General features: G+C 44.6%; 1 protein-coding gene across 1 annotated transcript in view; it reads left to right on the forward strand.

Annotated features, from left to right (window-relative positions):
* Nucleotides 1-6,752: 6,752 nt before the first annotated feature.
* The window catches only part of LOC121314314 (dual specificity testis-specific protein kinase 2-like), a 190,764-nt gene continuing 183,522 nt past the window's right edge, over nucleotides 6,753-13,994 (forward strand). The window contains exons 1-2 of the mRNA XM_041247475.1: nucleotides 6,753-7,086; nucleotides 7,835-8,572. Of these exons, the coding sequence (XP_041103409.1) occupies nucleotides 8,348-8,572 (225 nt within the window). The 5' untranslated portion in view covers nucleotides 6,753-7,086; nucleotides 7,835-8,347. The remainder of the gene's footprint in view (nucleotides 7,087-7,834; nucleotides 8,573-13,994) is intronic.

The following is a 13,994-nucleotide window of genomic DNA, read 5'->3' on the forward strand; positions in this document are numbered from 1 at the left end:
CACAGGTTACCCAAACCACCAGCGCATCACAGGTTACCAAACCCCCAGCGCATCACAGGTTACCAAACCCCCAGCGCATCACAGGTTACCAAACCCCCAGCGCATCACATGTTACCAAACCCCCAGCGCATCACAGGTTACCAAACCCCCAGCGCATCAAGGGTTACCCAAACCCCCAGTGCATCACTGGTTACCAAACCCCCAGCGCATCACAGGTTACCCAATCCACCAGTTCATCACAGGTTACCAAACCCCCAGCGCATCACAGGTTACCCAATCCACCAGTTCATCACAGGTTACCCAAACCACGAGCGCATCATTAAATCATGATATATAAAAGAAGATCAAATGTTGCTTGACACATTGAATTATTTGTTTATTGCATGAATGTATTTCTCCAAGCTTTTTTTTTTTGTACCTACTACTAACTCACATCGAATCTGCATCTGCTATATTGTATTATGTGTTACAAACGTATGGAAAGTCAAATTTGTCTGCGTGGTAGTGAATGGGTTAAATGGGGATTTGCAGGTGCATTCTGGGAGCTGTAGGCACTAAGGGCTTGAGAGTTGTAGTACTCGCTCTGCCTAAAAATGCAGTAGCAGTAATATTAGCAATGTTTCCTAAAGGATTTCTAAAGAGAGTTTAAACTTGTAATAAACCCATTTTCGTTCAGAGGTCCTGTTTTCATCAGTGATGATTACTACAGTTCACAGTAGGGCAATTTCACCAGGGGTTCTTTTGTTAACCAAGTCACTGATGTCAGATTCATGGTGACTTGTCCAATCTAGCACATGTTGTATTTTCATGATTATTGGTCCAGTATGCTCCTGCTCAAATAGCAGCTGTTTTAACCTCTATTAAACAAACACATGCACCTCAGATTGGAATACTGCCCTCATTAAAACCCTTAAAGTAATTGTAACAAAATAGTTCCATGATCATTTTCTCTGCCATGCACATCTATTCACTATATAGGTCTCCACTGTGCAGTTTTGAAATAAACACATAGTTATATTGCCATTTTATATCACGATATCTGGTTGTAGGTAAAATCAATCTTTTTGCAAAGCATGCTTCCACATTGTCTTCCTGTGTCGTTTATCCAGCAGGGTGAAACTGTCCTCACCTCACCACCAGCTTCTTTCCTGTCAATAAACAGTCAGCTGCTTCCTTTCATAACCAACGTGTATTCAGCCAGTAACAGGCAAGCAAACTGCAAACTGTCTTTTACCTTGAGTAGTGTCACATGTCATGTTTTAAAATGGAAATGTTTCCTGTAACACGTGTTTCTTTCAAAACTGCACAGTTGAGACCTATAAAAGTACGCAGAAAGAGTACACAGAACTGCAAACGCAAGTCAAAAAGGAAGTTATAAAGGCCAAGAGAGAAATAGAAATGAACATTGCTAAGGGAGCTAAAACCAATTCCAAAATGTTTTTCCAATATTACAACAGCAAGCGAACCTTCAAAGAGGAGATTAAATGTTTAAGAGATACAAATGGCAAAATCGTAGATGAAGAAAAAAAATAGCAAATATATTAAATGATTACTTTTCACAAGTTTTTACAAAGGAAAATACTGACAACATGCTCCACATGTCATCCAGTTCCTATCCAGTTTTAGATAACTTTAGCATAACTGAGGCGGAAGTGTTAAAGGGACTAGGAGCTCTTAAAATAAACAAATCCCCTGGGCCGGATGAGATCCTCCCAGTAGTACTCAAAGAAATGAAAGAAGTAATTTACAAACTGCTAACCAAGATCATGCAGCAGTCTCTTGACACAGGGGTAGTACCGACAGACTGGAAAATTGCAAACGTAATACCGATCCACAAAAAGGGAAACAAAACTGAACCAGGTAACTACAGACCAGTAAACCTAACTTCTATTATATGCAAACTTATGGAAACTATAATAAGATCCAAAATGGAAAATTACCTATATGGTAACAGGGTCCTGGGAGACAGTCAACATGGTTTTAGGAAAGGGAGATCGTGTCTAAATAACTTGCTTGATTTTTTTGAGGATGCAACATCGATAATGGATAATTGCAAAGCATATGATATGGTTTATTTAGATTTCCAGAAAGCTTTTGACAAAATCCTGCACAAAAGATTAATTCTCAAACTGAACGCAGTTGGGATTCAAGGAAACACATGTACATGGATTAGGGAGTGGTTAACATGTAGAAAACAGAAAGTACTGATTAGAGGAGAAACCTCAGAATGGAGTGTGGTAACCAGCGGTGTACCACAGGGATCAGTATTAGGTCCTCTGCTATTCCTAATCTACATTAATGATTTAGATTCTGGTATAGTAAGCAAACTTGTTAAATTTGCAGACGACACAAAAGTAGGAGGAGTGGCAAACACTGTTGCAGCAGCAAAGGTCATTCAAAATGATCTAGACAAGATTCAGAACTGGGCAGACACATGGCAAATGATATTTAATAAAGAAAAGTGTAAGGTACTGCATGCAGGAAATAAAAATGTACATTATAGATATCATATGGGAGATACTGAAATTGGAGAAGGAATCTATGAAAAAGACGTAGGAGTTTTTGTTGACTCAGAAATGTCTTCATCTAGACAATGTGGGGAAGCTATAAAAAAAGGCCAACAAGAAGCTCGGATACATTGTGAAAAGTGTTGAATTTAAATCAAGGGAAGTAATGTTAAAACTGTACAATGCACTAGTAAGACCTCATCTTGAATATTGTGTTCAGTTCTGGTCACCTCGCTATAAAAAAAGATATTGCTGCTCTAGAAAGAGTGCAAAGAAGAGCCACCAGAATTATTCCGGGCTTAAAAGGCATGTCATATGCAGACAGGCTAAAAGAATTGAATCTGTTCAGTCTTGAACAAAGAAGACTACGCGACGACCTAATTCAAGCATTCTAAATTCTAAAAGGTATTGACAATGTCGACCCAAAGGACTTTTTTGACCTGAAAAAAGAAACAAGGACCAGGGGTCACAAATGGAGATTAGACAAAGGGGCATTCAGAACAGAAAATAGGAGGCACTTTTTTACACAGAGAATTGTGAGGGTCTGGAATCAACTCTCCAGTAATGTTGTTGAAGCTGACACCCTGGGATCCTTCAAGAAGCTGCTTGATGAGATTTTGGGATCAATAAGCTACTAACAACCAAACGAGCAAGATGGGCCGAATGGCCTCCTCTCATTTGTAAACTTTCTTATGTTCTTATGTTCTTATCACTGACTCTGATCGGGGGCTGTGTGCAGCTGAGCACTGCTCACATCACTGACTCTGATCGGTGGCTGTGTGCAGCTGAGCACTGCTGACATCACTGACTCTGATCGGGGTCTGTGTGTAGCTGAGCACTGCTGACATCACTGACTCTGATCGGGGGCTCTGTGCAGCTGAGCACTGCTCACATCACTGACTCTGATCGGGGGCTGTGTGCAGCTGAGCACTGCTGACATCACTGACTCTGATCGGGGGCTCTGTGCAGCTGAGCACTGCTGACATCACTGACTCTGATCGGGGTCTGTGTGCAGCTGAGCACTGCTGACATCACTGACTCTGATCGGGGTCTCTGTGCAGCTGAGCACTGCTGACATCACTGACTCTGATCGGGGTCTCTGTGCAGCTGAGCACTGCTGACATCACTGACTCTGATCGGGGTCTGTGTGCAGCTGAGCACTGCTCACATCACTGACTCTGATCAGGGGCTGTGTGCAGCTGAGCACTGCTGACATCACTGACTCTGATCAGGGGCTGTGTGCAGCTGAGCACTGCTGACATCACTGACTCTGATCGGGGGCTGTGTGCAGCTGAGCACTGCTGACATCACTGACTCTGATCAGGGGCTGTGTGCAGCTGAGCACTGCTGACATCACTGACTCTGATCGGGGGCTCTGTGCAGCTGAGCACTGCTGACATCACTGACTCTGATCGGGGTCTGTGTGCAGCTGAGCACTGCTGACATCACTGACTCTGATCGGGGGCTGTGTGCAGCTGAGCACTGCTGACATCACTGACTCTGATCGGGGGCTCTGTGCAGCTGAGCACTGCTGACATCACTGACTCTGATCGGGGGCTGTGTGCAGCTGAGCACTGCTGACATCACTGACTCTGATCGGGGGCTGTGTGCAGCTGAGCACTGCTGACATCACTGACTCTGATCGGGGGCTGTGTGCAGCTGAGCACTGCTGACATCACTGACTCTGATCGGGGTCTGTGTGCAGCTGAGCACTGCTGACATCACTGACTCTGATCGGGGGCTCTGTGCAGCTGAGCACTGCTGACATCACTGACTCTGATCGGGGGCTGTGTGCAGCTGAGCACTGCTGACATCACTGACTCTGATCGGGGGCTCTGTGCAGCTGAGCACTGCTGACATCACTGACTCTGATCGGGGGCTGTGTGCAGCTGAGCACTGCTGACATCACTGACTCTGATCGGGGTCTTTGTGCAGCTGAGCACTGCTGACATCACTGACTCTGATCGGGGGCTGTGTGCAGCTGAGCACTGCTGACATCACTGACTCTGATCGGGGGCTCTGTGCAGCTGTGCACTGCTGACATCACTGACTCTGATCGGGGGCTCTGTGCAGCTGTGCACTGCTGACATCACTGACTCTGATCGGGGGCTCTGTGCAGCTGAGCACTGCTGACATCACTGACTCTGATCGGGGTCTCTGTGCAGCTGAGCACTGCTGACATCACTGACTCTGATCGGGGGCTGTGTGCAGCTGAGCACTGCTGACATCACTGACTCTGATCGGGGGCTGTGTGCAGCTGAGCACTGCTGACATCACTGACTCTGATCGGGGTCTGTGTGCAGCTGAGCACTGCTGACATCACTGACTCTGATCGGGGGCTGTGTGCAGCTGAGCACTGCTGACATCACTGACTCTGATCGGGGGCTGTGTGCAGCTGAGCACTGCTGACATCACTGACTCTGATCGGGGTCTGTGTGCAGCTGAGCACTGCTGACATCACTGACTCTGATCGGGGGCTCTGTGCAGCTGAGCACTGCTGACATCACTGACTCTGATCGGGGTCTGTGTGCAGCTGAGCACTGCTGACATCACTGACTCTGATCGGGGTCTGTGTGCAGCTGAGCACTGCTGACATCACTGACTCTGATCGGGGTCTGTGTGCAGCTGAGCACTGCTGACATCACTGACTCTGATCGGGGGCTGTGTGCAGCTGAGCACTGCTGACATCACTGACTCTGATCGGGGGCTCTGTGCAGCTGAGCACTGCTGACATCACTGACTCTGATCGGGGTCTGTGTGCAGCTGAGCACTGCTGACATCACTGACTCTGATCGGGGGCTCTGTGCAGCTGAGCACTGCTGACATCACTGACTCTGATCGGGGTCTGTGTGCAGCTGAGCACTGCTCACATCACTGACTCTGATCGGGGGCTGTGTGCAGCTGAGCACTGCTGACATCACTGACTCTGATCGGGGTCTGTGTGCAGCTGAGCACTGCTGACATCACTGACTCTGATCGGGGGCTGTGTGCAGCTGAGCACTGCTGACATCACTGACTCTGATCGGGGGCTGTGTGCAGCTGAGCACTGCTGACATCACTGACTCTGATCGGGGGCTGTGTGCAGCTGAGCACTGCTGACATCACTGACTCTGATCGGGGGCTGTGTGCAGCTGAGCACTGCTGACATCACTGACTCTGATCGGGGTCTGTGTGCAGCTGAGCACTGCTGACATCACTGACTCTGATCGGGGTCTGTGTGCAGCTGAGCACTGCTGACATCACTGACTCTGATCGGGGGCTGTGTGCAGCTGAGCACTGCTGACATCACTGACTCTGATCGGGGGCTGTGTGCAGCTGAGCACTGCTGACATCACTGACTCTGATCGGGGTCTGTGTGCAGCTGAGCACTGCTGACATCACTGACTCTGATCGGGGTCTGTGTGCAGCTGAGCACTGCTGACATCACTGACTCTGATCGGGGTCTCTGTGCAGCTGAGCACTGCTGACATCACTGACTGTGATCGGGGTCTGTGTGCAGCTGAGCACTGCTCACATCACTGATTGATACAATCAGTGGCAGGCCAGTGATGGGAGGTGGTTCCCACATTAGAAGATACAGCTCTTGCACTCACATGCCTCAGTGGCCCTACACAAACTTGACACAGAGCATTCAATAACTCAACACACGATTGGTTGTTATTTAACATTCTTCTAAAATATACACCGGTACACTGTGTACCTTAAAATAAATGCATACACAAATGAAATAACAGCTCAGAGTACTGCTGTATTCTACTTATTAAGAACCATATCTTGTAATTGGAGATGCTGCAGTATTTAATTATTTATGTTTGAAATAGTAAAAGAAACGTTAAATAAATTAAAACAATGACAAACGCTGACAAATGTTTCAAATATATACAAGACACGCTTAACCTCTTCAATAAGGTAATTTTACTTGTATCGCATTTTTTAAATTTGGCACTACTGGATATTTAATGGTCATGGATACACTATTAATTTACATTTTTTCCACGGTTATTCCCCTCCGATTATACCGCTGCAGTGTACAAATTATACACACACTGAATGTACAGAAAATGCCGCACACACCGTAGCAGTACTGTCGCTGCTCTGTGCGACCTCTGCATGTGGTGCGACAGGGAGACAACAAACCCACGCTGATACGAGATGCAGGCTGTGGCCGTGTAATCCCGCCCCGATCCAAGATGCAGTTGCGCGATCCAGTAAGAACTCCAGCAGGCACAGACGCACCGAGTGAGGAAGAAGCCTGACAGGCAGGCATAACCTAGAGGATTGACGCGCTTCGTTTACAGGATGCAGCCCAGATTTACTATTAATGGGGAAAAAGAATAATGCATCAAAAATAAAAAAAATAAAAAAACCGATTCACGGGGATCTGTTATTCTGGAAACGTAAATCTTCGTCACCAACATAGAAAGCAGCGGCGGCGTCAGTAGATAAAGGCGCTGAGAGTTTTCCACCTGGGGCAGCGGATTTCAGGATCATAACGCGGAGTTGACAGCGTGTTTACCTGCCGAATCACCCAGTGAGTGTAGCTGAGTCCACCCAGGGAAGAAAATAATAATAATACAAGGTAAAAAACAAACAAACCACAAAGTAAACAATTTAATAATATCAGCAGAACGGACTATAGGGCACATGAATGTAGATGTAATGCGCACACACACACACACACACACACATATATATATATATATATATATATATATATATATATATATATATATATATATATATATATATATATATATATATATATAAAATAAAACACACACGCATGCTTATAAAGTATAATACCGGAGTCTGCACAATGTGACAATTAGATTTATTAGTATTATTATTAAGCGATAGTGCGAGCGACACCAAATGCATTTATATTTTTCAATGTGTTTCAGGTTTGTAGCTCGGTAGTTTCTTCAGCATGCATTTATTATTTATTGTCCCTAGCGCATGGGGAGACTCCGGGACGCAGAAACTACACACAGTGTCAGTTTACAAAGTGCCATTACTTTGTGTTCTTGTGTCATCGCGTGAGTGCGGGCCAGGAAAGCTGCAGGAAGACACATCATAGAAGAGGTACAAAGAGGAGAACGGGGCTGTGGAGACCATCGCCAGTCAGTCTGCCTCCGGGGATATGCCTATGTGTGTGTGTGTGTGTGTAACCAGTGTTGTATCAAAGGCAAGGTCTATTAATGCAATCTGCAGTTCATAGCTGAAGTACAATGCCCTCTTATCTTGAGATTGTATATCACCTACCTAGAACGTGATAGATAGACTAAATAAGACCGTAATTAAACTGAATTCCATTTTGTCCTTGGCAGCGGCACTGCAAGATACGCGGATTGGGATAAACCCAGTGGTTTGAAGAGGTGAGGGCGGCGGTGCAGGCATGACGGGTTTAGCTCGACTGGAGACAGGCACGCTACATCGCAGCTCTGTTTGATGGATGACCGCGGCAGTGCTCATAAATAAAGTCTATCTCGTTGTATATCATTGGGGCTACATGAATGTGACAGCAGACCCTGAGGAATGAACCGGTTCCACACCTGAAACTGAAATTGTCCTGCAGAGCAGCGTGAAAAAAACCCGAATTTCAGGCCAGGAGGGTTGTTTTACAGCACAGCCAGACGTGTTGGATAGTGTTGGACAGGTGAATGAAGCGACGCTGTATTGCATGAAAAAAAAAAAAAAAAGTTTTTGTTTTACTGCCCCTGCACCTCGTGATAGCTTTAATAGCTGTGTGGTGGAACAGTGTGCTTAAAGTTTGTGAAGGGAGATGTAAACAGACTGTTGCCTATAATTACACATTGAGTGCGGCTCCTGGGACTCGGGATATGGAGTGCGAGAAGCGGATACCTGGAACGGGGGCGCACACAGACAAGACCGAGCTGGACAAGGGGGACGGCAACATTACCGGACCTGTGCCGGGCGCGTCCGGACCGACTCGTCCCAGGCCCTCCTCGTACCGCGCCCTGCGCAGCGCCGTGTCCACGCTGGCCAGGATAGACGACTTCTACTGCGAGAAAATCGGGGCAGGATTCTTCTCAGATGTTTTTAAGGTAAGGGTTTGTTTGGAGAACTGTAACGTGTTGTGCATTGTGGACGCTCATGTAGCGGTGGTTTGACAGCTGTGAAATACACTTTTTTTTCGATATTAGTATCAGTTGAAGTAGGTGGCAGTACACGAGTTAGACATTTCTATATTGGCAATGCAGAGCTGGGACTCCCTTTGTCTCATAAGCGACACAGTGCCAGGTTAAGTAATACATGTTCATGCTTGTTTGTGGTAAGCAAGAACATCCCCAATGACAGTGTATTCAATTCCTTCATTTTAAAATGATGTATACCAAGCAGGTTTGCATTGCAGTTGTAGCCGTTCCAGCATTTAGTGTGAGCTCAGTCAGACACAGCTGAGATAAAGACCCACACAAACTTGTTGCACAGGTAACTTCAGGCATGGCAGTAAGACTCCCATTGCAAAGCAGTTTGATCCATTCCTGGCTTTACTAGGAGTTCATAGTAAAACTTGGAATGGATCAAGCAGCTATGCAATGGGAGTCTTCTTTCCACATCTGAACTTTGAAGGAGTCCTGGAAGGGGAAGTGTTCTGTTCAGTTTTAGCAAGGTTCCCTGGGCTGGGATTCCCCTCTTGTTCCTCAAGGTAAAGCTCTTGCTCCTGTGTGGTGCTGTGATGCCTGGTTGCGAGTACAGTGCTGGCTTATCCAGAAGCCCCAGCCCCCTGAGGTTGCAGGGTGTTTGTTACAGCAGATCAGCCTCTGAGGGTGCAGGGTGTTTGAGGTTGTAGGGTGTTTGGGGTTGCAAGGTGTTTGAGGGTGCAGAGTGTTGAGGGTGCAGGGTGTTTTTTACAGCAGCTCAGCCTCTGAGGGTGCAGGGTGTTTGAGGTTGCAGGGTGTTTGAGGGTGTAGGGTGTTGAGGTTGTAGGGTGTTTGGGGTTGCAAGGTGTTTGAGGGTGCAGAGTGTTGAGGGTGCAGGGTGTTTGTTACAGCAGATCAGCCCCTGAGGGTGCAGGGTGTTTGGGGTTGCAGGGTGTTTGGGGTTGCAGGGTGTTTGTTACAGCAGATCAGCCCCTGAGGGTGCAGGGTGTTTGGGGTTGCAGGGTGTTTGGGGTTGCAGGGTGTTTGTTACAGCAGATCAGCCCCTGAGGGTGCAGGGTGTTTGGGGTTGCAGGGTGTTTGAGGGTGCAGGGTGTTTGGGGTTGTAGGGTGTTTGAGGGTGCAGGGTGTTTGTTACAGCAGATCAGCCCCTGAGGTTGCAGGGTGTTTGGGGTTGCAGGGTGTTTGAGGGTGCAGGGTGTTTGGGGTTGTAGGGTGTTTGAGGGTGCAGGGTGTTTGTTACAGCAGATCAGCCCCTGAGGTTGCAGGGTGTTTGGGGGTGCAGGGTGTTTGTTACAGCAGATCAGCCCCTGAGGGTGCAGGGTGTTTGGGGTTGCAGGGTGTTTGAGGGTGCAGGGTGTTTGGGGGTGCAGATCAGCCCCTGAGGTTGCAGGGTGTTTGTTACAGCAGATCAGCCCCTGAGGGTGCAGGGTGTATGTTAAATCATAAAGAATGTAATTATGAAAAAAAAATGAAGACGAACATATAGAATGCAGGCATCATTATGACAGAGAGAAAAAAAGTAAAGTTTTGCCTTGTTTGGCATCAGTTTCCCAGACTTACAGAAAACAGCAGCTTTATTTGTTGTGATTTCAACAACATTATATCCAGGCTCACAGTAAGATGTCCCGATGGATACCCAGATACAGTCGAATTGTCGAACTTTTTGATTTGGGATCCTTATGAATATTGTTTTAATAGTGTTTATTAGGATTAGGGATGGGAATTTCGAATAGTTTTATATTTGAATACACAGGGTGCAATCTTTTTTGTGTATTCAATTACCCGAACTCTGGTCCCTTACACTACCAAGAATAAAAGGCAAATGTGTATGCACAAGCAGACAGCATAACAGTGTAAGCCGATGAAGTTTAGCTGGGTTCACAGAGTGTTCAGACAATGTCCAAGACGAGATTTCTTCGCTCTGTACCCTATTTCCTTAGGCAAAAGTTTTTCTTTTGTTTACCGAATTAAAATACACAGAACTCAACGAGCAGCAACGTCACGGCACGTATCATCTTGAATATTGTGTGCAGTTCTGGTCACCTCGCTATAAAAAAGATATTGCTGCTCTAGAAAGAGTGCAAAGAAGAGCGACCAGAATTATTCCGGGCTTAAAAGGCATGTCATATGCAGACAGGCTAAAAGAATTGAATCTGTTCAGTCTTGAACAAAGAAGACTACGTGGCGACCTAATTCAAGCATTCAAAATTCTAAAAGGTATTGACAGTGTCGACCCAAGGGACTTTTTCAGCCTGAAAAAAGAAACAAGGACCAGGGGTCACAAATGGAGTTTAGAAAAAGGGGCATTCAGAACAGAAAATAGGAGACACTTTTTTACACAGAGAATTGTGAGGGTCTGGAATCAACTCCCCAGTAATGTTGTTGAAGCTGACACCCTGGGATCCTTCAAGAAGCTGCTTGATGAGATTTTGGGATCAATAAGCTACTAACAACCAAACGAGCAAGATGGGCCGAATGGCCTCCTCTCGTTTGTAAACTTTCTTATGTTCTTATGTTCTCTTCCAATTAAAGCAACAGTAGCATAATATTGAGCAAACCACCAAATAAAAATTTTCGCTGTAGTGTATTCAGAATAAAATAACACCTATCATACAGCAACCTAAATATTCTACATTGGTTTAATTCTAACAAATAATATTTATAAAATAATCTTAAAGTGTAAATATTATAACCTGGCCAAAACAGAAAATACATTCCAACATTACAATAGTTTAACATTACTAATTACAGCTAGCCATCAAGTACTGACATCAGATGAATCGAAGTCAAGTTACTTTGTTTATTCAATAACCAGTAAATAACTCAAAACAAGGAACACATCTGGTTGTGCTTTGAGTGGTCAGTGCAAATGTTTGTTACTCCATCCATTCACTGAAAGTCAACAGTAGATGTTTTACACTGAACTGCAGTCCAGTTAAAAAAAAATATAAGTATCTTGCCTTTTCTTACAGTCACTGCGTTGATCTGCTTAACGTTTAGTATGTCTTTATATTCATCACAACGTTAAATTACCTTTCTAATTTCAATATTATCAAAGTTTGGATTACTTCTTTTAGCACTTGCTGTATACATGTTAACTGGCTGAAGTAGCATATCGAAAGGCTTCGTTTACCACTTTCTTTTGAGAAGTGGGCCCTCGTTGGTTACAATACCCAGTTAGAAACATACTGAAAATAAAAGCCATCATGAAAAAAATATATAAATATATTGGGCCAGATGAAATTGCATCCGGGCCAGTAAAAATACTAGTGCAGTGGCCCAGCAGTTAAAGATCGAAATGCAGAGCCCTGCATATAGACAGAGGAAGGTGTATCGATTGGTTTTGACATCACCGCCGAGCAGTTCAGCTTTCTATTTGTTTCTTTATTTTTTGTTGCATCGCCACTGTGGAGTTTTAGGTGCTTTCCATGTAGCATTGGGAGATATTCCAGCTTGGAGCCACACAGAAGCAGTGGGGCAGGCTGTAGCGTGTGTCTAACTCCACCTGGCCTGTAGGAAGTATCAAAGGTAACACATTTACAGTACCCAATCAAGAATAACTATCCAATCTCTATAATGGTTTTAGTTAATTAGCACTCTTAATTATCAGTTACTTCCAACCAAACTCAAGATACAGAAAAGAAACCCAGTCGAACAATAACAGCACAGCATGGTTATATACTCTATACATTTTATCAAAGAGTTCAGCAACAGCACGGTTATATACTCTGTTCATTTTATCAAAATGACTTCAGTAACAGCATGGTTATTGTGGCAGGCTGGTGAGTGAATAGAGGCCCAGAGACAGTCTGCAGTTCAAAAAAAAAATACTAAATTTTATTATAAATAACACAAAATAAAAGTGCACAAGGCCAAAATAAAGGGAGTTAAACACAAACAAAAACCCAATACAAAAACAAACTTACAAAAACAAGGTTTCCAGGCTGGGCAATGCTTTCACTGGATTCAAATTTACCAAACCACCAACCTGCTTCCTCAGCTCCCTCCTCTCTACTGGGAGGCTGAGGCCTCCTTTTATGCCAGGTGGCTAAATGATAATTGATTAATTACATTAGTTGATTGCTCCCACCTGGGGCAATCAACCTGGGCAGGGAGGAGAATTTAACTCCATCCCTGCCAGTGTTTCCAAGGGCAGAGCCCTGCTCTGCCACAGTTATATACTCTATACATTTTATCAAAGTGAGTTCAGTAACAGCATGGTTATATACTCTGTTCATTTTATCAAAGTGAGTTCAGTAACACACTTGAGAGACTGACTGAAGCATATGCACTTAATCACCTAATCAGTGAGACAGTTGATTGGACACTGGATATGGAGTGATTTCAGCTGTTGAATTGCAAGCTTGAATAAAAGCAATATAGAAAATCACAGAAATAAAGAAAACAATATGCCACGCCTGTCAAAAGAGCAGCTCCTTTGTGCGATCGGCTTGTTGGAGGCTGGACTAGGGCAGCGTACTGTGGCTCGCCGTCTTGGGTGCTCACAGCCAGCGATTTCAAACCTGGCGAGACGGTATAACCAGACACACTCTGCCAATGCCATGAACTGGGAGAACAAGAGTCACAACACCTGCCCAAGATCGACAGATAATTTTGTAGCATCTTCATGCTGTCAGTTGTTAATCAGCACAGCACAGCAAAGCACTGCACCTGCTCTAAAACAGAGTGTCATTTTTTGATCACATCTAGTTAATTTTATCCAAATATAAAAGTTATATGTTTCTTTTGATGCTCTGTGTGTGTGTGTGTGTGTGTGTGTATATATATATTTGTGAACAGATTGGTCGTAGATTTGGTTCGTGCCCCTTTAAGAACGTGACCCAGAAGTAAAGCTTTGATTTTTATAAGCGCTTTCGTGCATTTCTATTCGGAAATAAATCAACAAACAAACACCTAGCTGTCATTCAGCACTAACTAAACGTATGCCGGTCCCTGACTGATGCACAGGACAGCTAAGCTGTTTACCTGACATATAACCCAAAACAAACTCTAATACAGATTGTTATAAAAACCAAACGTAGGTTTTTACCTGACCATATCACCTCGAGCTCCTCACTCTACAGGCACACCGTCCTGAGCAAACTGGCTGCTTTCCTTAAATACCCTGCACCCGGCTCTAATTTACAGTGATAGCCAGGTGCAGGAGGCAATTAACAATAAAACATTTAAACAAAAGCAATTAAATCAAACAAAACATACATTTTTGCATGTTTTTAGGCAGGGAGGAATCTAACCCTCCACCTGCCACCTTACAATATATATATATAATCAAAATACAAACTCGATCAATTAATTAATAGGATATTATGAAATTGTGATCAATTCTTTAGCAATCATTTTTTCA

The sequence above is a fragment of the Polyodon spathula genome, chromosome 1 (assembly GCF_017654505.1).
Source record: "Polyodon spathula isolate WHYD16114869_AA chromosome 1, ASM1765450v1, whole genome shotgun sequence".
NCBI lineage: Eukaryota > Metazoa > Chordata > Actinopteri > Acipenseriformes > Polyodontidae > Polyodon > Polyodon spathula.